The sequence below is a fragment of the Labeo rohita genome, chromosome 19 (genome assembly GCF_022985175.1).
Source record: "Labeo rohita strain BAU-BD-2019 chromosome 19, IGBB_LRoh.1.0, whole genome shotgun sequence".
In the NCBI taxonomy this organism is placed as follows: Eukaryota; Metazoa; Chordata; class Actinopteri; order Cypriniformes; family Cyprinidae; genus Labeo; species Labeo rohita.
In genome coordinates, this window is record NC_066887.1 from 11,169,964 (window position 1) to 11,193,145 (window position 23,182).

Genomic DNA, 23,182 nt, shown 5'->3' on the forward strand with positions numbered 1-23,182 from the left:
TGTTTTGTTGCACAGTGACATTTGTTTGTATCGCTCTACTAAAATATTGACTAACATTAGGAAACGTATGGACACCTAGTGTTTCCATGACAACAGAGCAACAGCACAGACTGCGAATGGACAACCATTCAAACATATGGATGCACAGTTAGAGTAATGTGCTCTAGCCTAAAACAAATGCAGGTGAACAACAAGTGCACAAAAAGGCAAAGTCTTACCATTTTTATCAGCTCTTCTCAATATCTGAAAGCAAACAGGACAATATCAGTTCATAACTAGGGGCCATGGAAAATTCACACTGTGTTGATCATGCAAAGGGACTCTAGCACTGTAAATTATTTAGGTTGAGGCCTAAAAAGAGCAGAGATGAAAGAAAAAGTGATGATGGCTATGTTGACTTTGAACACCCAGGCGCGCTGTAGTGGTCTGTTAAATAAAGTCCCAATTCACAGCAAGAATATTCACACTCTAAATATGGCCCTCTGCTAGGCATGCCAAGACTATGCTGAATATAGCTTGCTCCTTAGAGGAGTGAAAAACTATGCCACCAATCTGTCAGGGACCGGTGCTTCCTTATTCCTGTATGATAATTAACAATACACACCTCATGTCTCTGGGGAAGCTCTTTAGACAGCATACTACAATTTAATTAGCAACTGCTCTTACCATCGCACTTTAGAGCGTGTCTTTGTTGGAAAAGAAGATGCACATGCATTATAGAGCAGAAAAGAGATTTAATTACCAAATGTGTATAAACTATGCGCAATGACTAATTAATAATATGCTAATTAACATTATGCAAATAGCCTAAATGATGATAGCCCAACATGAATATCTGTGAAGAATGCCAGTCTCACATCACTAGAGCACTTCAAGATCAAGATCGTGCATCAGTTTATTTTTTAAAAAGTGAAGTTATTTTATATTTTCTTTGTAAAGTATGAACATTTACGTAAAAATGTATCCTGCATTTTTCACTTCATAACTGGAACAGCATACTTTTTAGTCCATTGGCTAAGACTTATTTTGACTGCACCCCTAAATTTATGATCAGGAAATATTCATGTGTCCTCCTCTCTCATAGCTACATGGTGAGTAGATAGGCCCCATCATTTTGAGGTAAATGTGTTCAAAAGTATGAAAAACCTGTGTGTAACTTTAAAGAATGTCATTACCGAACATCATTATTTCATAGTGACAAAAGGAACACATAATCCTTTATTTGAAAGAAATTAACAACATTTTAGTACAGTTATGTTCATTTGTAGTATTTTAGTTTTTTAGTAGCATTTTAGCATGTGATGTGGTTGCTACCGAAACATTATTTTCATTACCAAAAATGTGCAGTCACTACCTAAACATGGGATGTTTAGTCAAAAATAAAGTACACTGAATTATCAACTAAGATGTTGTGATGGGGTTCAATGTTTATTTAAACTAATGCATTATTAACTCTGAAATCAGTATAATCAACTTTTTGCCTTTTACAACGAAAAATTGGATTCAAAATACAACAAATCTCATAAATCACTCTTGCAATATTGTTAAAATTGTAACTATTATTGATTTACCTCTAAAAACGGTTTAATAAAATAGAAAAATATATATTTACAAGGTAGATGTAATCAATCTCAATAGGTCAATATAACCCTTTATATTAAATTATATGTGTTTTCGGTAGTGACCAAAACTTTCTGAAAATACAAGAGAATTAACTGCACAATAACTAGAAATGTGTACCTTGCATAAGATACAATTTGCATACATACAAAATTCGCAGAAAAATTCAAGATGTTTCAAACTTTGACTGTGAACCAATTCTGTAGAATATATAGGTAGGCACACATTTATGCATATTTGTACATAAAATGAGCTGCACGTGATTTAGGAACTGCTGAATGTAACTTAAAGGACGAATAAATGTTAATAATTCATATTAAGCAAACGGACGCTATTAAAGCTACAGTATGGTGATGACCTGTCAATCTGCAAGTGGACATTTCACACAAAACCCTATACAGCACTGTGGATTCATCAACAGGTTATTTTACGTCTCTATTTCCCTTTATCGTTCAGTATGAATAAACCGTTATGACAATCAAACCGGGTTTTTAAAAAGCTTTAAAATACTCACATCCAAAAATATTGACATTCCTTTCTTCAACTCGGTGGGAGTGCTGGCTTCATCTGAGAGTGACTGCACCTCTTCAGAGCAATCCATATTGTGGTTCCTTGTGGTAAATTATTATCTAAACTGCAGCACTTTGCTTTTAGGTATAGCAACAACCCTTAATTCATCCACACAAGTGCGCGTGCAGGGAGAACGAGCGCGCGTTCAGCTCTGTGTCGCTGTAATGCGCGTGAAAGGAATCTCCCGCTGTACTCCAGCGATGATGAGCCACAGGTCTCCTGATGCTGCGCGATGCACCAATGACATTGGTGTACTACCACGCTAGTCATTTTCCCTACCTGTCTCAGCGGGGATAAACAATTTTGTTGTGTTATGATGTGTTTCTTCATGCTTGTTTTGATGCAAATGAAAGGGCAATGGAAGACTTGCGAAAATGAGTAGCTTAATTACTTTCTTTTCGTGAGCACGATATTAAGTTCATTCCTGTTATTAAATAGTGTTACAGGCAGGTAGATTACTTGCAAACTGTAATCCGTTACTGATTCCAAATTACATGACAAAAGTTAGTTAGTAACGTAATCCATTACATTACACACTTTATGTAATATAATCAGACTACATTTAGATTACTTTTGACCTATAACTCGTTTGTCAAATTGATATAAATAAGATAATCCTGTACTATACTGACATGAAAATATGAAGAGTAAGAAAATATATTCCATTTGTTGTTAAGTCAAGGTTTTCCAAACTGGTGTTTGTGAAGGAGCTGCAGGGGGTTTATGAGTTTAATGAAAAGCTAATAATTAATGAATCGTCAAAAATGTTAAACTAATTTTAATCATTTTATAATTACTTAAGATTAAAAAAAAAAAAAATTAAAAAAAAAAAATTAAATATTTGTTTACCGGCATAACCAACATCAGATAACCGTGAACATGCAAATTTGAAAATTATTATATTAAAAAAATTATATTAAAATTTCATGGGTACTTCAGGTAAATATATTAGGTGAAAGAGGATCAGATGACAAAAAGGTTTCTGAATTTGTGGATTTTAATGTGTTTGAAAGACAAAAGCCTTTCAAAGATGTAACAATACATATTTAAATAACCTACAGAGTGATACTTCAAATAAAACTGATCAAAAATCGAATGATTTTTGTAAATCGGTGGTCGCCAACTGAATAATGCCTTATCATCGTGTGAATGTCCAGAAAATATAAAGAATTTCTGAATGTATATAAGCAGTAGGCTATTTTGGAAAGGAAAATGTAAAAAAAAAAAAAAAAAGAAGAAAAAAAAAAGGAATTGGGGACAATTAATTAATTTGTTATTGTGTAAATAATATGTAAACATTCTCTGTAACTGTAATCTGATTATGAGTATTTTAAAATGTATTTTAATCTAATTACAAGTACTTGATTTTTGGTATCTGATTATGTATAATCCAAATTACATGTGATCAGTTACTACCCAGCTCTGCTCGTTTATCACATTGATTTAAATAATATTGTATTGACATGAAAATACAAAAACTAAGAAAACACATTCAATTTGTTGTTATTAACAACATGAAGTGCATTAAACATTATTATGTCAAACTTTCCCAAACTGGTGTTTGTGAACAAACCACAGTTGGTTTATGAGTTTAATGAAAATCTAATAATTAATTAATTAATAAAAAAGTTACATTAAAATAAATCATTTTAAAATCAATCAAAATTAAAATCTTACAAAAAATATGAAATATTTTATTTGTTTACCTGCATGTCATGTGACCATAAACAACATCAGAGAACCAATGAACATGCAAATATGATACTTTTGATAGATTTTTTTTTAAATACTTAAAGTAAACATAGGTGAAATAGGATCAGATGACAAAAAAAGTTTGTGAATTTGTGCATTTTAATGTGTTTGAAAGACAAAAGCCTTCTAAAGGCATAGAAATACATGTTTAAATAACTTACAGAGTGATAATTCAAATAAAAATCAATGTGTCAGTATTTGATGCAATTTTGAAACACTTCTTAAACCTGAAATGATTTTTGTAAATCATTGGTCAAATGCTGTGTCGCCACCTGAATAACGACTGATCTTTGTGTGAATGTCCAGAAAACTTAAAGACTTTCTGAATGTATATAAAAGGTAGGCTATTTTAGAAAGGAAAATTTAATATATAAAAAAGAGGAATTATGGAGAATCAACAAATTATGAATAATTTATTGCTACTGTGTAAATATGCAATTATGTAAACAATAAAAAAAAGTAAAGTAGTCTGATTACGAGTATTTTAAAATGTAATTTAATCTAATTACAAGTACTGAATGTATGGAATCTGATTATGTAATCCAGATTACATGATATCAGTTACTACCCAGCTCTGATAATGACATTCGTAAACTATTCCTGTGATCATAGCAAATACATTTTAGCAAGAAGGATTATGTTCACACAGTGCACATTTTTTTACATAAAAAAGAGACAACTTCTGACCATTTGAAAAGTGTAATAGTAAACCTGATTAATGTGAAATGATAAAGTAAACTTCACAGACGACAGAAAGCAAGAAAAATCTTTCAGTGAATTGAAGATGAAACAGCAGCGACATCTTGTGGTAAGACATGCTAAGAACATTGAAATAACTGATTTGTGACAAAACATGTCCCAAAGTTTTACCTGGCACCATTTCAATTTTCAAATGAATCAGAGTAATCACTGATTATTTTAAAAATCAGTAAATTTGAAATATTAAGTTACATTAGTTTGGTAGCAATGAGTTGAAGCTCATTAGCAGGACAGCTGATAAATCACACAAAAACACACCCACAAAAACTAACACTGAATTGAATAAGCAACTCTACATAAAAAGACTGTGGTTTATGACTAACTGTCATTCAGAAACCCCTTAACCAGAGCCAGTACACAAAGACTCTTAATCTGTGTAAAGAGAACAAACCATTACCCTTGAGCTGAGTGCACATAAATGTACTGCAAGCCAGATGAGTCAGGTTTCTGCATTCATACACTTATGGACAAAGCCACCTGTTGCCCACAACCCTCAATGTCTACAATCACAGACGATCTGTAATGACATGGCAGACAGGTCTGATGTTTGCTCAGTGAGGTAATACTTAAATGAATGGCTTTGATGCAAACCCTGTGCTCTCAAGTCATTCTCCAGTCTGATAATATTCACATAAACTACTGATAAAGTCATTCAAAAGTGGTTTCAAAACCAGGGTAAAGTCCAAAGCCACCATAACTTTACACTCACTAGATCTTCACCTTTTAACTTCTATGATTCATTCTAGCATAGTGCAAAACAGACACTGCACCTTCATCTGGTAGAGAACCAGTGCTTATCTTCTCATGATTATATGTTACTCATCTGTAATTGTAAAATATACAAACTACACAGATAATTTTTATTTTTATGTGGCAGCATTACAACATTCCAAGAAAGGGCAAGATCTATTCTAAAGGTAAAGGGTGTCAAATATCCAAATCATGAACACTGATAAGACTGAAGATTTTTGGCTAGCTATTATTACATTTTACCATATTTTAAACAAAACCCATGCGTTTGCTGAAGCTGTTTTTTTTTTAAGTCTTTAAGTGTATTTGTATAAGCTAAAATGCCTCTTTGAAAAATGATGAAAGAACTTTAAAACAGAAGATGGAAAGAAAAGATCCAAGATTTGTCAACCCGTCAGTCTGTAAGTGAATTTACAAAGCAAACTAGATTTGTATTTGCTAAAGGAAAAGCAGTGATTGCTAGTCAGAATTAAAGCTTTTAGATTGGCTTTGATGCTATAAAAAATGAAATGATACTGTACACCAGATTGACCAGATCAGCTCTGTGATGTCATGATGCTCATATCTTTTAGTTGGCTGTGCATGAGAATCAACACATGGCTTCTATCTTTGCAGAAAATAAAAAAGACTGTATGTTTAACATGTTCAGTTTGGCTAATAATTTAGACCAAACCTACAGTATAGTGTAGTGTAGTCATATGTTTCTGAAGTATACCAAAATCTCTTTTTATTTATTCATTTAGTTAGTTTGTCCCAAGCTCTAAGAACAATAACACTACAATATGTGTATATATATATATATATATATATATATATATATATATATATATATATATATATATACATATATATTAGAGATGCATCGATTGCAAATTTCTTGGCCGATTCCGATTTCCGATTTTACAGTAAGTGTGACCTGCCGATTCCGATTTTTGCCGATTCCGAATTTTTTTTAAAGAACTGTAATGAAAGCATATCAGGGCTCGAAATTAACTTTTTTATTTGGTAGCACTGGTGCTCCCAACTTCAAAAAGTTAGGAGCACCAAATATAATTCAGGAGCACCAAGTGAATATTAAGGTTGTATTAAATACAACTACACAACCTATAGCCTACAGCCTAGATATGTTATGTAGACTAATTTGCGCACATTGGGGAGTCGCTCTCTAAACGTGGGGTATTAAAATTGCTTTTGAATGCGCGCGCGCGTTTACTTTCGGTTTCGTTTTAACGATGGCGCTAAAGTCTCGGCGGTGCTGAGCGTGCATTCTACAATACAAGACATTAATTTAACAAAACAATTTAAAAGTGGTCTTCGACTATGGAGAACGGCTGGTCATCAAGGGCCATGAATTCCATAATTTTCCTCGTAATTGCTCTGGTCTTCTCAATGCTCATCCCAATAAAGGATAGTACAGGCTGCTGACTTTTGGCTGACGAGCTTTGGCTTGGACTCGGCGCGCTAGCTTTAGCCACTTTCCCCTTTTCAAACTGGGCATATTCAGCTAAATGATAGTGTTTTAAGTGTCTTATTAGGTTTGTTGTTCCCCCACGATGTATTTTTGCTTTACAAACGTTACAAACTACATCTATTCTAAAAATAAAGGGTGTCAAATATCAAAATCTGAATACTGATAAGACTATGGAGATCTTTGGTTAACTATTATTACATTTTACCATATTTTAAATAAAACAATAAAACACCTGTATTTGCTGAAGCTGTTTTGGTAAAAAAAAAAAAAAAAAAAAAAAAAATATATATATATATATATATATATATATATATATATATATATATATATACATATATTGCTATAAAAAATAAATATTTTTAGACAGCAAGATTTTATGTCTTCTTCTTTTTTTTAATAATTCTGTTCTGCAGCAAAAGCAGTAATATTGTGAAATATTTTTGCTATTTAAAATAACTGCTTTCTAACTGAATATATTTTAAAATGTATATTATTCCTGTGATCAAACCTACATTTTCAGCATCATTACTCCAGTCTTCAGTGTCACATGATCCTTCAGAAATAATTCTAATATGATACTTATTTGCTGTTCAAGAAACATTTATTATTATCATCATCTTCATCATCATCAATATTTAAAACAGAGAAAGATCCAAAAATCAGAATTTATCTGAAATAAAAGGCTTTTGTAACATTATACACTATACCATTCTTTGAGTTTTGAAATACCAAACTTTGAGTCAGCATAATTTTTTTTTTAAAGAAATGACAGAAATAAATACTATTATTTAGCGAGGATGCTTTGCATTGACCAAAACTGATATTTGAAACATTATGTTACAAAAGATCTCTATTTCAGATAAATGCTGTCCTTCTGAACTTTCTATTCATCAAAGAAACCTGAAAAAGGTCTACAACATATCAACATAATAATAATAAAAGTTTCTTAAGCAGTAAATCAGCATATTAGAATGATTTCTGAAAGACAATAAGCTTTAAAACAGAATAAATTACATTTTAAAATACACTGAAATAGAAAACAGTTATTTTAAATAGTACAAATATTTCAAAATGTTTTTGCTGTACTTCGGATCAAATAAATGCAGGCTTGGTGAGCAGAATAGACTTCTTTAAAACATTACAAATGGTTGGTATATGAAAAAATACTGGTAGTATATATAACAGAACTTTTTATTCAGAGTCTCTAGTCAAATAGTGTCCAATGTGTGTGTTTTACTCAGTAACACCAAAAACCGGTGTTTCCAGTAAATCCATATTTATGTGTACTGGTTTTATTCAAAACTACCATCCGACCATGACTGAAATATTCCCAATCCCATTAGTGAATGTACTTCAGCCTACACTAACACGTTACAGTAAATAGCATTTTCAGGTCAGTCAGAGCAGTCGTGCATTATCGCGATACTCACGGTGACGTGCCCTCATGGAAGGGCCAGATGGGATCACGTGACGATATCGCACGGAATGCTGGGAAACAAACAGTGGTATGAATAACGCTTGGCGTAAACATCCCTTACTGATGTGTGCAAGAGCTCGCGGAGCGCAAGTAAACAACCCGTCCGGGAAACGCGGCGACCGTCTATTCGCAGCTGTTATAACCGAGATCATCTGCGCTACGAAATGTGACATGTTGAGCTGCATGAGCGACGGGACTTTGGACCGGAGCCTGGATGGGAGTGCTGCAGTGAGCTGTGCCTGGAGTCGGGAAAGTTGAGCGTGTGTGATTTATCCGCCAGACGCAATGACAGCAGCGGTCTGAGAGGGATTTTATTCCTCTGATGTTGGGAAGGAGAGTATGGCGTTTATAAGTGAACGACAGCTGACACGGCTGCATCTCAAGTCCTTGAAGTGGTACGACTCCACATTTTTTCCGAGATAAATTACTAGATTGGAAATCACTGGACTGTTAGTCTTCGCTATCCGGGGAGATCGCCTTGCCGGGGGAGCCCGTGTTTGGCAACGCGTAAAATCAGGGGTCAACATTTTGGACTAGACGTCCAATCGATCAATCCAGCGGAGTCATATGAAGTCGGGGTGAAGATGTGGAGCTCCGGGTCAGTGCAGGGTGTGCTGAAAGCCCTGAAGCACGCCGCGGGGAAAGGACACATCCAGCTGAACCGCTGGCTGCAGCGGACCCCGGACTCACTGGAATGCGACAAGATCGACATTTTGATCTGTAACGTCTTTGACGAGAGAGGGAGCGCAGGGAAACCGGAGGCAGACCCCGCGGGTCTGACCGAGACCGGCGCGTCCTTCACTCCCGAATTCAGGCATCCGTGTTGCGTTACCACCTGTTGCTTTAAAAGTGCCCTGCTGGCGTGTATCCTGACAGCTGTGTGTTTCTCATCGGTGGCTCTTGTGCGCCAGTACCTGAAGGATGTGCTGCTGTGGGTGGAGAGTTTGGACAGTTTTGTGGGAGCCATGCTCTTCATAGTGGGCTTGATCACGGTGTCTTTCCCCTGCGGTTGGGGGTACATCGTGCTGAACGTGGCCGCGGGATATTTATACGGGTTTGTGTTGGGCATGGGACTGGTGATGGTTGGCGTTTTGATCGGGACTTTCATCGCTCATGTGGTGTGTAAGCGATTGCTGACGAACTGGGTTTTGAGTAAGATCGGCAGCAGTGAACAACTGAGTGCGGTTATTCGGGTGGTGGAGGGTGGAAGTGGACTCAAAATTGTGGCCTTAGCGAGACTCACGCCGATTCCTTTCGGTCTCCAGAACGCGGTCTTCTCGGTAAGTCTGTTTTGGCCATTTATGCTATTAAAATAATTGTTATTGTGCTCAATTTTAAAAAGGAATTAACAATGTTTAAATGTTTTTATGAAGTACTGTCGCTTCAAAGTTGAATAATAGTTTAGCGTTTTTAGACATTTCAGAGATTTAGTAAGTTTGTTGTGTAGTCTTTATTCCTTTTTTTTAAATTGGTTTTAAATTGTTTTAGTTATTTTAGTACTTAAAGCTAAACTAAATTAATTTGAGAAATGTGTTTTGGCAACTAGCTGAAATATAATAAGTTTGAATTATGTATATTTTAAGTTAACGTTTATTTAGTTTGAAGGAACTATTTTTATGGCTTTAGTTAACCCTGTATTCCACTAGCAATTGCAAGAGTGATATTGCTTTTATACTTGCTAAACAGATAATTAATATTCAGTAATTTACCTTTCAGACACCAGTTAGTTTATATATTTCTTCTCTGCCAATGAAAATTGTTCCAAACAAAGAAAATGGTCTAGCTTTGTTGTTATCAAGAAATGTCACAAATCCATTCCTCCTTTAATTAAAAGCAGGTCTGGGTCAGCAGTCTGGGTTCTGCTGGAAATCCATTTAGGGTTTTACACATACTCACTAATAAGAGAAACCCCATGTTGAGCGGAAAATAAATAAATAAAAATAAAAATAATAATAATAATAAAAAGTCACAAAATGATCGTTCACAAACCGTATTTTTGCTGGAGCAAAACACATAATTTTCCATTAGTGCTGTGCAACGGTTAATCACAATTAATCGCATCCAAAAGTTCTTTGTTTACATGATATTGTGTGTATATTTATGTATATATAAATACACATGCATGTATTTAAGAAACATATTGTTTATATATAATATTATACAAAAATACATGTATATACATGTAAATATTTTTTTAAATATATACTATATGTGCGTATTTATATATACATAAATATACACAGTACACACACGCATTATGTAAACAAAATTTTTTATTTTGGATGCGATTAATCATGATTAATCGTTGCACAGCACTATTCTCTATATTTATGTATTCTTTGAAGTCCTGATAAAATCAAAATTAGAATTTTTTTTTTGGCTTTTAGTATGAATGTTAGCCTTAAAGTTATTTGTAAGCTAGTGTGTTTCAACACAATGACAAAATAACATTTACAAGATGGCATTCAAAACTTATCGTCTATAATTTTTTTTTTTTTTTACAATTTTAATATCATCACCCTACATTCCAGCTTCTCATAAAACTTTCTGTCCAATCAAATGCTCTCTAAAATCTGAAGTGTCCCGCCCCCTATACTATAAATAGAAAATGTGGCTGAAATTGGTCACTTATTCAGGGAATTAGTAGTTTCTGTACAATGAATGGCACGTAGTGCACTATATAGGGTATAGGAAACGTTGTAGACAGTGTAAATATGCTTTCCATTGGGGCGAACTAAGTGTGGTTTCATGCTGCGTTGCGCACACAGTCTGCTTCGCTCCAGAGACATGATAGCATGGACCCAGAGTGGATCATATGCTCAAATAGTCGCAGACTGTAAAACATATTGAACCCAATTGACTTCTACAAAGAATGGTATATTTTATAGCAATACGGATGAGATTGTGACTGTCATACGCTGTCAAATGCAGCTTTTCTAAGCTCAACGGCTTTGGACCAAGCTGAGAAATAAAAAAAAATGCTATTGGCTACTTAAAGGAGGCGGGACTGCTTGATATGTCCCACCCTATCTTCTTGCTTCCGTTGAAATTATGTTGATACATAGAATAACGCTGCGAGTTTCAAAGCACTTGTGACCTTTAATTGATTAATTTATTTAATTTATTTTAGTTTGGCAAAAAGACACGCAGCACACAATGGTATCTGATTAATAGCACTGAAGTGGCTGTTAATCTTTAAGGGATGTCCAGGTGGCTTTATCCAGCTTTGCTGGAATTAAACAATTAAGACCTTCAGCTCAGAACCAGATTTAAATCAAACATTACCGCTCTTCACGCAGGATCAAGGGTATAAAGACAGGTCTCTTTGTACACTGAAATATTACCTTCAGACACTTTGCACAACCAACATAATGCATTTTTAATTAGCTGACACACATGAGGAGAAAGAAACTGCAACCTTTAACAATGACAAGAGGACAGTAAAGAACAGTGATACATGCACACTGCCGTGCAACAGCATTTTTGGCTTTATGCAGAATTACTACCCAGTTTTTATTTTTTTTACTTTTTTGATAAATACATGGTGACACATGTAAATATACAGCAATATTTAAATAATTTACAAAAAAGTTACACAGTTTTCTTGGCTTCTATATGTGATTTTAATAAAATTTAAATTTTATGTAAACAATTTAGTTTAGTCATTATTCAGCAAGCTGTGTTTTTTTTCTGTTTGCCCAGAAGTTGCTGCTTAAAACAAAGAAAGATTACATCTGCTTATATATTTAGATCTGAGATATCCTTAGACGTTTCAGGCGTTCCGGCTGGTTTGGCTTTAGATTTGAACTCGTGGATCTGTAGCCTGCCATTTTGGAAAATATTTGACTATTGTTTGCAACATTCGCATAACTTATTCACTGGATGATTCATATGTTAATGTATTTCTCCTTTGAAGTGTTTTTATTAAGATTATAAGCAGATGTTTTTTTAATACAACCGGAATGTTTAGCGCTACCTCCACGTGACAGATCATGTTAGTCTTGCTGACAGTGACTGACTGATCATATCTGGGTTTCTGGAGTGCTGGAAGTGAACATTGAACACCTGCTTACAGCAAGAATTTGTGTCATTTTCTAGGTTAACAAACAGCTTTAATGTTAAACAGAGCTTTTTCATTTCTTTTTCTTTTTTTCCATTTACATGTAGAGCTGCACAGTTAATTGAAAATAATCGAAATTACATTTACAGCTGAAGTAATTAATTGTAAATATCATCAGATTTTCGCAGCAGTTAAACATTTGAAACATTGTGTATGTGAATGCTATAAATCTGAGCAGTTAACTTTTGTATATTATCTGTTGAATATTATTGGATGCTGAAGATGCATCTCCTGGCATGCAAAAAGCTTTAAAGCCAAAGTGGGAGTTATTTAATACATTTGCATTCATGATTTGTATTTTGTACAACACCCGATGTACACTGTAAGCAAATGATATGACAACTAGAATACTCCCATTATAATCAACAAGCCGTAAACATTCTGTGATAAAATATTGATTCTGTTGCTTGGCTACCGAGTCCAAAGCTCTGTGTGTGAGCAGTCTGGACTCAAGACTGTCGTGTGAAATTGTGTAAACTAACAACGGACAGGATGGGAGTGTTCTAGTATTGGCATTTTGCTTGCTTTCTGTGTATAATTAATTATATGTTTGAATAGCGGTTTTGTTTTCATGCAGCAAAGAGGACCAGTAAAAAATAAAAAAGGCCATTTTTGTGCAGTCTTACAGATTTACAAATGTATGAAACCACAGTAAAATCAGAAACACTGAATTCTTAACTTGTTTTAGAACAGTGTTATTAACTAAAACCATAAAAACATTTGCGTTACTTAAAATAAGACAAACATTCAAAAAAATTGACCCTTATGTGCACGACCATATTCTACATCCCTTAATCCTACCCAGTAACTAAACTTAACAACTACCTTACTAACTATTAATAAGCTGCAAATTAGGAGTTTAATGAGGCAAAAGTTAATAGTGAGAATTCAACTTAAAGTGTGATAATTAAATAGCAGAGGTGGGGGGGGAAAAATCGATTCACATATGAATCGTGATTCAGTCTTCTAGCAATTTGCATCGAATCACAAATTTCAAAAATCGATTTTCTAGTTAATTTAATAATAATAATAATAATAGCATGTTGTTGTCAGAACAAAACAGCAACAGCAATGGGGAAGGAAAAACTAAAAAAAAAAAAAAAAAAGGTTACTTTCTAAAACCTTTATACAGTCATGGCGAAATTAGGTTCCTCCAATCTAGAAAACAAGAATCGAAAAAGAATCAAAAACCACAGTGAGGAATCGATCCTTGGAATCAAATCCCATCGATTCCAATTCCTGGTTCTGGAATCAAAATTTTTGGGAATCGAACAGCCCTAGTGAAAGCAAAACACGAGTGCGCAATTTAAAAATCAATGCCCTGCACATTAATAAAGGCTCCTCCATGCCCGCAGTTTATATACAGTGTAATTACCCAACGATATAATTGCAAAAAAGAAAGCACTGAAATGTATATTTTCCCTCACATCTCGTATTTAGGGGTTTCATAGTACATGGTACTACCTTTTTGTACATGGCATGATCAGATCAGGACACATCCCTAATGGGAAGTGTAAAATGTTTAAATTATATTTAATGATTTATTAAGAAGTTAATAGGAAACACTGATTTCTTGAGTCAGGGCCATACTATAGACTGGTGTGTTTGATGTCCAGTGTGCACACAAAAATTGATGAAAAACTGAGAATCGTGATTAAAAATAGAAAAATGAATAATGAATCGTTTTTTAACCAAATCTTGATCGATTTGAATAGAATTGTTAGGGACTGAAAGATTCCCACCCATAATAAAAATGAATTCAAATATGAATAAAAATTACACATCTTGATGCCTACATGAAGAATATGATTTGCTGTTACCGTATTTAGCCATCACTTTTGAGTCAAACAAGTCTACATTACACTGTAATGCAACTGTAAGTCTCTGTTCTTTCTGAAGGACGGTGTAGTGATCGAGCGCTAGGGTCATCTCAGTAACTTCAGTTTTAGGTTTACTTTACTTGGGATTGAACCTGATACCGTGAGTCAGTACTCTTGCTCCAATTGGCTGCCACCATCTACTTACAGTCCCAATATCAATGAGGATATTATTGAGTTTGTATCAGTCTACAGTTGGAAAGCAAGTGAATGCCAGACTCTATAAGTGCCACTGACTCGAATTGTGTTCTCCCTAATTGGTTTTATTTCACCTTTCTTTTGTTACATAATAGAGAGTTCACAGCTCAAGGGTATGATGTATGTCGGCACTATACAGGTCACACTGGAATTATGTTTCGCACACCCTCAGTAAGCACATCCTATAGAAGGGGCTGTATTTCAATGTGCCCTGCATTTTCTGCTGAAGCAGAATGTGATGCGTTACGTAGGTAACCCAACACAATGCATGCGTCCTTAAAATATTGCTTCACAGCCATTTACAATGAAGTCGCTTCTTAGACCAAGGATGCATCTTTTATCTCGTTCATGAATATTAATAGGTTGACGCAACCCTAATCCAACAATGCCTGCATCTTCACCAGTCTATTAATGAGCTAAAATAGAAGGGTTTTACATTATGCTTCATAAACGAAAGACAGAGTTTTGCACCATATTTTACAACCGACACCCAGAGGTGATACAACTGAATTATACGATGCTTTAATACATTTATGTAGGGTGTGTTTGCTCAAAGTTGAACAGACTTGGCACAGGACCGAAGCGCTGCTTAAAGATTTTTTTTTTAAAAAAGCATTGTAATACAACCAGTAAAACATCCTACAGGTGATGCAGTGAAAGTCTGTGTTTTGCATTGTATTTACATGGAGAAAATTGAAATTACTAGGGATGTAAAATGTGTGAAATGAACTAAAGAGACAGTTTACCCAAACATGACAATTACCTCATGATTTACTCGCCCTCAAGCCATCCTAGTTGTATATGACTTTCTTCTTTCAGACGAATATAATCGGAGTTAGATTAAACAATGTCCTGGCTCTTGAATGGCTGTTGAGATTTTGAAATCCAGTAAAGTGTATCCATCCATCATAAAAAGTACTCCACATGGCTCCAGAGGGTTAATAAAGAAGAAAAAGAAAGATATCCATATTTAAAACTTTATAAACCCCAATCTCTAGTTTCTGTTAACTGTTGTACGTGTGTTCACGAGAGAGTGGTGTTCCAGCGGGTGACGTAGGTGAACGCAATGACGAATGCGGAAGTGTAGAGGAGAGAGCAAATCAAATCACTGGTCACGAATTAGAAGTACAAACAAGGATTTGTGAAGAAAAATGTTGAAGAGTTTCACTACATGTCAAGAGGAAACATCTGCTGGAAACGGCACTCTCTCATGAGCATGGATACAACAGTTAGCGTAAGCTTGAGATTATGGTTTATAAAGTTTTAAATATCAATATTTTTCTTACACAAACGCATCGATTAACTTCAGAAGGCCTTCATTAACCCCCCGAAGCTGTGTGGAGCACTTTTTATGATGGATGGATGCACTTCTTGGACATCAAAATCTCAACACCCATTCACTGCCATTATAAGAGCCACAAAACACCATTTTTTTTTAAATTATTATAACTCTGATTGTATTTGTCTTTGAAGAAGAAAGTCATATACATCTAGGATGGCTTGAGGGTGAGTAAATCATTGGGTAATTTTTTTTTTTTTTTTTTTTTTTTTTGGGGGTGAGATTTCCCTTTAAGTGCTTTTAAAATTTCAGGCATGGCAACATACTTAATATAGAAAAGAAAAATGATCAAAATCAAAATGTTTTTATTTTAATTGCATCAGAGGCAGCTAGAAAAGTCCAGTTAGCATATGAAGGACAGTGATGGGCTAAATGAGGCTGATGACACATTCTTGCAGATGGTGAAAACACTCTGATTAACTCTGTGACCAACTCTATGACCAAATATAGTTGTCGTTCTCTTTGACAGATCACAGATGTGTCCTTGCCAAATTATTTAGTGGCTTCCTCAGTGGGACTTCTCCCAACACAACTCCTTAACTCATATCTGGGCACCACCCTGCGCACAATGGAGGACGTGATCGCAGAACAGAGCGTCAGCGGATACTTCGTGTTCAGTCTACAGGTAAACCTCCACAAACAAAAAGGAAACCAGCAAGAACCCTGTATGCACAGTTGTGCTCATACGTTTACATACTCCATGCATTATAAGAAGTTATATTAATTAAAAGAAGAATTGTCAAAAGTAGTTTGCGTTGACATTTAGCTCCAAGACTGCATTTTAGCATGCACTTTTATTCAAAGCAGCTTGCAAATGAGGAGCATCACCAGTGTTTTTTATTTTATTTTCCTCATGTTACGTTTAGTTTGTCACATTTATTTATAGAGCTTTATACAATACCGATCGCAACACTAATGATCTTTCACTTTATTACCGTTCAACATGTTTATTAGCATGCACAATTTGTAGTACACAATAAAATGTTGCCTCCCTGAAGCTGCTCATTGTTTTGTGAAGTTCTTTGTTTTCCAAGTATGCTTTGCATATTTGAATTCTCAGAATTCACTTGAATGCTCAGTGGCGTTTAGATCAGAATTTGCCACTTGAACAAATGAGATCATAGACGACAATCACAACAGGCTATAAACCATGATTAATGCAAAAGACTGCCATATTCAAATTCAAGGTTGTGCACAAACTTTTGAACCAGATAATTTGTATAATTTCATTTTTTTGTATTGTAGAATATATTTGTACATGTTGTGTTATCTACCTGACCAGTCAAATGTTTTTGAACCGTAAGATTTTTAGACCTTAAGTACAGCAAAAACAATTTTGAAATATTTTTAATATTTAAAATAACTGTTTTCTACTTAAAAATATTTTAAAATTAAATTTATTTTTAAATAGTTTAAATAGTACATTTTTTAAATGTATTATTATTATTATTTTTTTAGCATAATTTCTCTAGTCACATGATCCTTCAGAAATCATTCCAATATTGTGATTTGCTGTTCAAGAAAATTTGTTTATTATTATTATTTTTTTTAATTTATTTCAATTTATTTTTTTCAGTATTCTATGATAAATAGAAAGATCCAAAGATCAGCATTTATCTGAAATAAAACATTTTTGTAACATTATACACTATACCATTCAAAAGCTTGGAGTCAGGTTGTTTTTTTTTTTTTTTTTTTTTTTTTTTTTTTTTTTTTTTTTTTTGAGGAAAAAAAAATATATATAAATTTAACACTTTCATTTAGCAAGGATGCTTAAAATTGATCAAAGGTGGTGATAGACATTTTTAATATTACAAAAGATTTCTATTTTAGATAAATGCTGTTTTTCTGAACCTCCTATTTATCAAAGGAACCTGAAAAAAATCTACTCAGCTGTTTTCAACAACAACAACAATAATAATAATAATAATAAATATTGTTGGGTTTTTTTCTGTTTTTCAAGCCGCAAAGCAGAATATTCGAATGATTTCTGAAGGATTGTGTGACTGGAGTAATGATGCTTAAAATTCAGCTTTGAAATCACAGGAATAAATTAATTTTAAAATACATTCAAATAGAGAACGATGATTTTAAATAGTAAAAATATTTCAACATTTTACTGTTTTTGCTGTATCTTAGATCAAATAAATGCAGGCTTGGTGAGCAGCAAAAACATCACAAATCCTACTGTTCAAAAACTTTTGACTGTTAGTGTATGTCTTCTCCTGGGCTAAAACTAAAATATATTATTATAGATTTTTTTTAAGTGGTAAACTTCTTGCAGATTCTGCAACGGATATGTAAACGCATGAGGAAATGAAATATTTATGTCTAGTCTAGATTCTTGTGGACTCTGTAGTAAACCATAATTATAGATGGTCATTGGCAGAGCTCTGACCAAAACTGCTCTTATTTTGCATTTGCGCTCTTGTGTGTAGTAAAGTTAGATGCCAGTAACAAATTCTTGACTGAAACAGGATGTCTAGATATATCAGCCAAGGAATTATTGCTTAAATTTACAACCGCACTGAATAAGTCATATCATCTGGATCTTTACATCATCACCATCGTCCAGCTCAGTCAGCAGATCCGCCCAGTGACTCACTCTCTCTCTCTCTCTCTCTCTCTCTCTCTCTCTCTCTCTCTCTGTTCCTCTCATCAGATCTTTATCAGCATAGGCCTGATGTTTTACGTTGTACATCGAGCACAAGTGGAACTGAACGCCGCCATCGCAGCCTGCCAGTTGGAGCTAAAGACGTCGTACATGAACGGCGGAGCGGCCAACCACGCCGGCGCGACCTACTGCAGCAAACGGGCTGCCGCGGGAGGAGGGATCAACGTGGTCTGATCAGCGTGTTTTATGAACATTTCTAGCTGGGTGGAGATCTGTCTCGGTAGCGTCAGGGAGTCTTGGGAGCTGCTACAGTCCCAGCCAGCTGTTCTAGTTATGATGGAGGTCTGATGTGGAGCAGCACTGGACTGTCAAAGAGCCGAAGAGCCCGTAACAAGACTTTGATGGAAACATTGCCCAAAGATTGGGACCCTGGGCCAGTATTATATGAGAGGTTTATAAGATTGACTTGAGATGTTTGTTTTTGCGGTTTTCTTTTTAAAGTTCTTTTTTATGATACTAATATAAAATGCTAAAACTTTATAGGAGGTCTAAAGCATGAAATGGGTAAATTAATTCAAGCAGATGTTATAGAATTGTAGTTAGTTATTAAAGAGGGCCCAACTAATATATCAGGTTAATATGCTTAAGATTTTTCTTTTTTTGTTTATATATAAATATGAAGAATTGTTTAGTTTCTTTTATACTTTTTTTTTTTTTTTTTAATTCATCTAAAAGTATTGCTTGATGGATCGTTTCTTTTCGTATTATGTCTAGACTAAGAAAAAATATTATCAGTTCGTACCACCTGCGTACAATTGTCGGCTTTTGCCAAACTGGGAACACTTTTGCTACTCTGCAGTTTTGTAAGGAACAGATGGGAGGGAAGGAAATTTTCTTAGCTGGATATTTAAGGATGTCCTGCCAAGAAACTGTAGTACAGCATGATTAGCTCAGCGGTATGATCGTACGTGTTCGATTTCTCATTCTCATATTGAGAGGACTGAAATTCTTTGCCTTCTTTCTTGTATTATTTAACCAAATGCTTTATTATAGGGCTGTTAGCATTTTTTGACATCTTTTGTTAATTTATTCATTGTTAGAAACATTTGCACATATGGGATTTAACAAACTGAGAACGAGAAGATAAAAACTAAATGCTGAAAAGTGGGGAAAAGTAATTATTCTGAATATATATATATATATATATATATATATATATATATAGAATACATAATACATTTGTATAAATATGTATTTATATAAATATTTTTTTCCCAAATTAGGTTGAAATATATATAAAAGGGAAGCATTGGTAATGTTAGTACATTATTATTATTATTATTATTATTCTTACATAATGAATGCTAAAGTTCAATGTTAGTTTAATGTGTTGTTGGCACTGTGCTAAAATAACTCGCAATTGCCTACAATGCATTTTCGCAGTTTTTCTCAAAAAAATGCACACCGGTGAAAATCAGCTCAAAGCCTCCACAGCACAGTTCCCTCACAATGAGCACGCTAGAAATAGCAAACTGACAAAAACTGCAAACTACAACTAAAATGTTTTTACAAGACTCCGGTCATGGTAATGTCTGTCGTTCCCTCCTTAGAGATTCACCTAATTAGAAACAAAAGACTCCTGAGCATTGACTGACGTATTTGGGTCCCGGCTATATAATTTAGCACAGGCTTGTGTTAACGAGCTCAGAGCCACGGTGAACTTACAGCTTCCACACCGGGAATGTGAAATCCCTCCATGCGGGGTGTTTTACGCAGTCCTGGTGCTTTGTTTGTTGTCTTCTCATTGTATTCACCCATACTCTACAACATGAAATTATACTGTAAATCCAGCCATTCATGCTATAAATCAGACTTTGATTTTGCATCACAAGCTTTTTATCCAAGTAAGAAACACATGATGGATTTCTCCGTAAGTGAAACGTACACTCGGTCGGTAGTGACTTCATTCTAAGAGTCATTTGAGACTCGTCGTTTGGTTTACAGCATCAACACTAGAGCGTCACCATAATCTGACAATCAGTGGAACACTAGCGCTGCTCATTCCTAAAAAACATCTCATTTTACTTTATATTTACTCTGTTTCCAGTTATAGTTTTGCTGCTACTTAGACTGTAGAGTCTGAGTGAAATGCTGACAAGGGCTCGAATTATTAATATTGCAATTTTACTACAACGTGATCTACACCATCTTGTTTTTTTCTTACATGGAGAGTGTGCAAATAGATTTTCTAATAGACAAGTTGTTACATTTGTTTTGAAAAGTGCAGGTGGAACTGCACAAATGGACACATTCCTTAACTTAAAAATGGGATGAATGTTGTTTTGTTTTTCAAGGAAATGGAATAGGCCCTCTGTTTTCTGAATTTAGCAATAAATAACTGAACATGCTGACTCACCATCTGAGTTACATTGTAGAGATCCAACAATCCTGGTCTTGTGTTACGATGTCAACCTGCCTTGTACCTCTTGCTGCCTAAGACGTTGAAACGGGACACTTGCCTGCGGTGTGTTCAGACTCTAATTCGAGCAGGCGTGGGATTGCGGTAACTGAAAAACAGAAGATTCTTGGGATGTCAAATGCAAATAGAATCAAAATCGAACAACAAATTAAAAATAAATGACAATTTGAGGATGTGTGTCAGTGCTTTGTCTTATTTTTCCAGTTTAGATGACAGTGGGATATGCAACAGTGCGTATAAGGGGTTTTGTGAGGTTCTTGGCAAACCTTAATCTGATATTACAGCACATTTAAAAAACACAACGTACAAATGTAATTTCAGATTAGGGCATATCAGGTACTACACTGACACCTCTTGACCCCTTTGACAAGTGCATTTTACATACACTGTATTTTGTAATACAGAGAATTTTGCAATGTAAATGAATATTTATCGCTGTACCATGCTTGTTCAGTGTTATTTATGAAATAAAAACTTGAAAGATTACACAAGCGTCTTGTGCCATGCTCTCTAGTCTACATAATCGCCCCAGTGTTTCTGCATTTAATTCAGTGAAGGAGATGCATCTGGGCTGTTATAACAGAAGACGGTTTGTTTGCTGATAATTCAGTTTAGTTACAGATTGACAGTGCTATATTGTCTGATTATGTAATTACTTAAGATTTCATTCCTCACATGGCTGCCTTGACCAGAAGTGTCCGTTATCTTGGAGTTGCAGTGACATGGTACAAACTTCACTATTATCTAACCTGAAGCTTGCAATCTGAACTGTGAATTGAAGGGGAAGATCCAACCCAGTCTCACGGGAAAATTCAGCTTTATTTTAACTAGCAGTTTTATATGAAAATAGGAAAAGGTATGTTTTTTAGAAAAAAGTAAGTCCACCCCTTACCCAAACCCCAATATGATTCGCATCATAAAAATGCACGAAGCTGCCACCTTGTGCATTTTGTATTAAGTTTTATTTTTTTATTTACTCATTTATACAATGTGAATCAAATAAACACATAACAGAACAAAAACGTATGATTTTTAGGAAAAAGAAATAAAATAAAGGTCCACCCATATTTTATGAGGTGACAATTTCATATGAATTTGTACAATGTGATTGTATGAAAACATACAAATTTTCAACAAAAAGCTTGTAGTCCTTCCCTAAATCCACCTTCTTTCTAAACATAACCAGTCTGAGCTGTTCTGTACAGCTAAAAACAGCTGGAAGCGGATGACACCGGAAGCCAGACACATTCAATTTACAAATGGCTGTTCCCGCTCTTAACGGGAAAAATAAGGTGGATTAATCAAATTAAAATTTTTTTAGGGAAAAAGTAACTATGAAGCTCCGCCCCAAACACAGCCAACCCAATCTCACCGAAAAATGTAACTATTTTACAACGTGGTTAATTTTGTATGAATTTGTACGATGTGAATTGTACAAAAAAAAAAAAAAAAAGATTTTTCAAAAACAAGAAAAGTATTTTTAAAAATAAAAATAAACTAATTAAAAAAGCATGAAGGTCCAAAATATATGAAACTGCCACCTTTTGTTTTCATCTTTATTATTCATTCATTTATCTATTAATTTGTACAATGTGAATCACACAAAAACATAATTAAATTCTGAAATTAAATTAAAATAATTAATTTTTTTTAAACCGCCCCTAAACAAAACCAACTGTAAATTCAAATGAATTTTGTGCAATGTTAATCGAATGAAAACGTACGATTTTTAGGAAAAAGTAACCATGAAGCTCCACCCCCAAACATAACCAACCTGATTTGACTGAAAAAGTGTACGATTTTATAACATGGCAATTTTGTTTGAGTTTGTACAATGTTAATTGTACAAAGATATACAATTTTAAAAAATTAAAAAAAAACAAAAAAAACATAAAAAGTACTTTTAAAAAATAAAAATAAAATAAAAAAGCATGATGTCCCACCCCTAAAAATAAGCAGGGATTTGAATGTTATGAATTTTGTAGAATGTAATGAAATGAATGAAAACATGATTTTTGGGGAAAAGTAACCATGAAGCTCCACCCCAAAAAATAACCAACCTGAATCTCACTGGAAAATGAGAAAACTATTGAAACAATTTTATTCTATTAACTATTTTGAAAACTATTTTACAATATGCGAATTTTGTATGAATT

General features: G+C 34.3%; 2 protein-coding genes across 2 annotated transcripts in view; one reads left to right on the forward strand and one right to left on the reverse strand.

Annotated features, from left to right (window-relative positions):
- Nucleotides 1–2,397, reverse strand: part of necab1 (N-terminal EF-hand calcium binding protein 1) — a 44,377-nt gene extending 41,980 nt beyond the window's left edge. The window contains exons 1-2 of the mRNA XM_051136131.1: nucleotides 2,135–2,397; nucleotides 219–243 (exon numbers count right to left, since the gene is read on the reverse strand). Of these exons, the coding sequence (XP_050992088.1) occupies nucleotides 219–243; nucleotides 2,135–2,221 (112 nt within the window). The 5' untranslated portion in view covers nucleotides 2,222–2,397. The remainder of the gene's footprint in view (nucleotides 1–218; nucleotides 244–2,134) is intronic.
- Nucleotides 2,398–8,257: 5,860 nt separating this feature from the next.
- Nucleotides 8,258–21,199, forward strand: tmem64 (transmembrane protein 64). The gene is made up of 3 exons (XM_051137134.1): nucleotides 8,258–9,679; nucleotides 16,403–16,558; nucleotides 18,596–21,199. Exons 1-3 carry the CDS (start codon nucleotides 8,984–8,986, stop codon nucleotides 18,779–18,781), a joined length of 1,038 nt encoding a protein of 345 aa, XP_050993091.1. The 5' UTR covers nucleotides 8,258–8,983; the 3' UTR covers nucleotides 18,782–21,199.
- The last annotated feature ends 1,983 nt before the right edge of the window (nucleotides 21,200–23,182 follow it).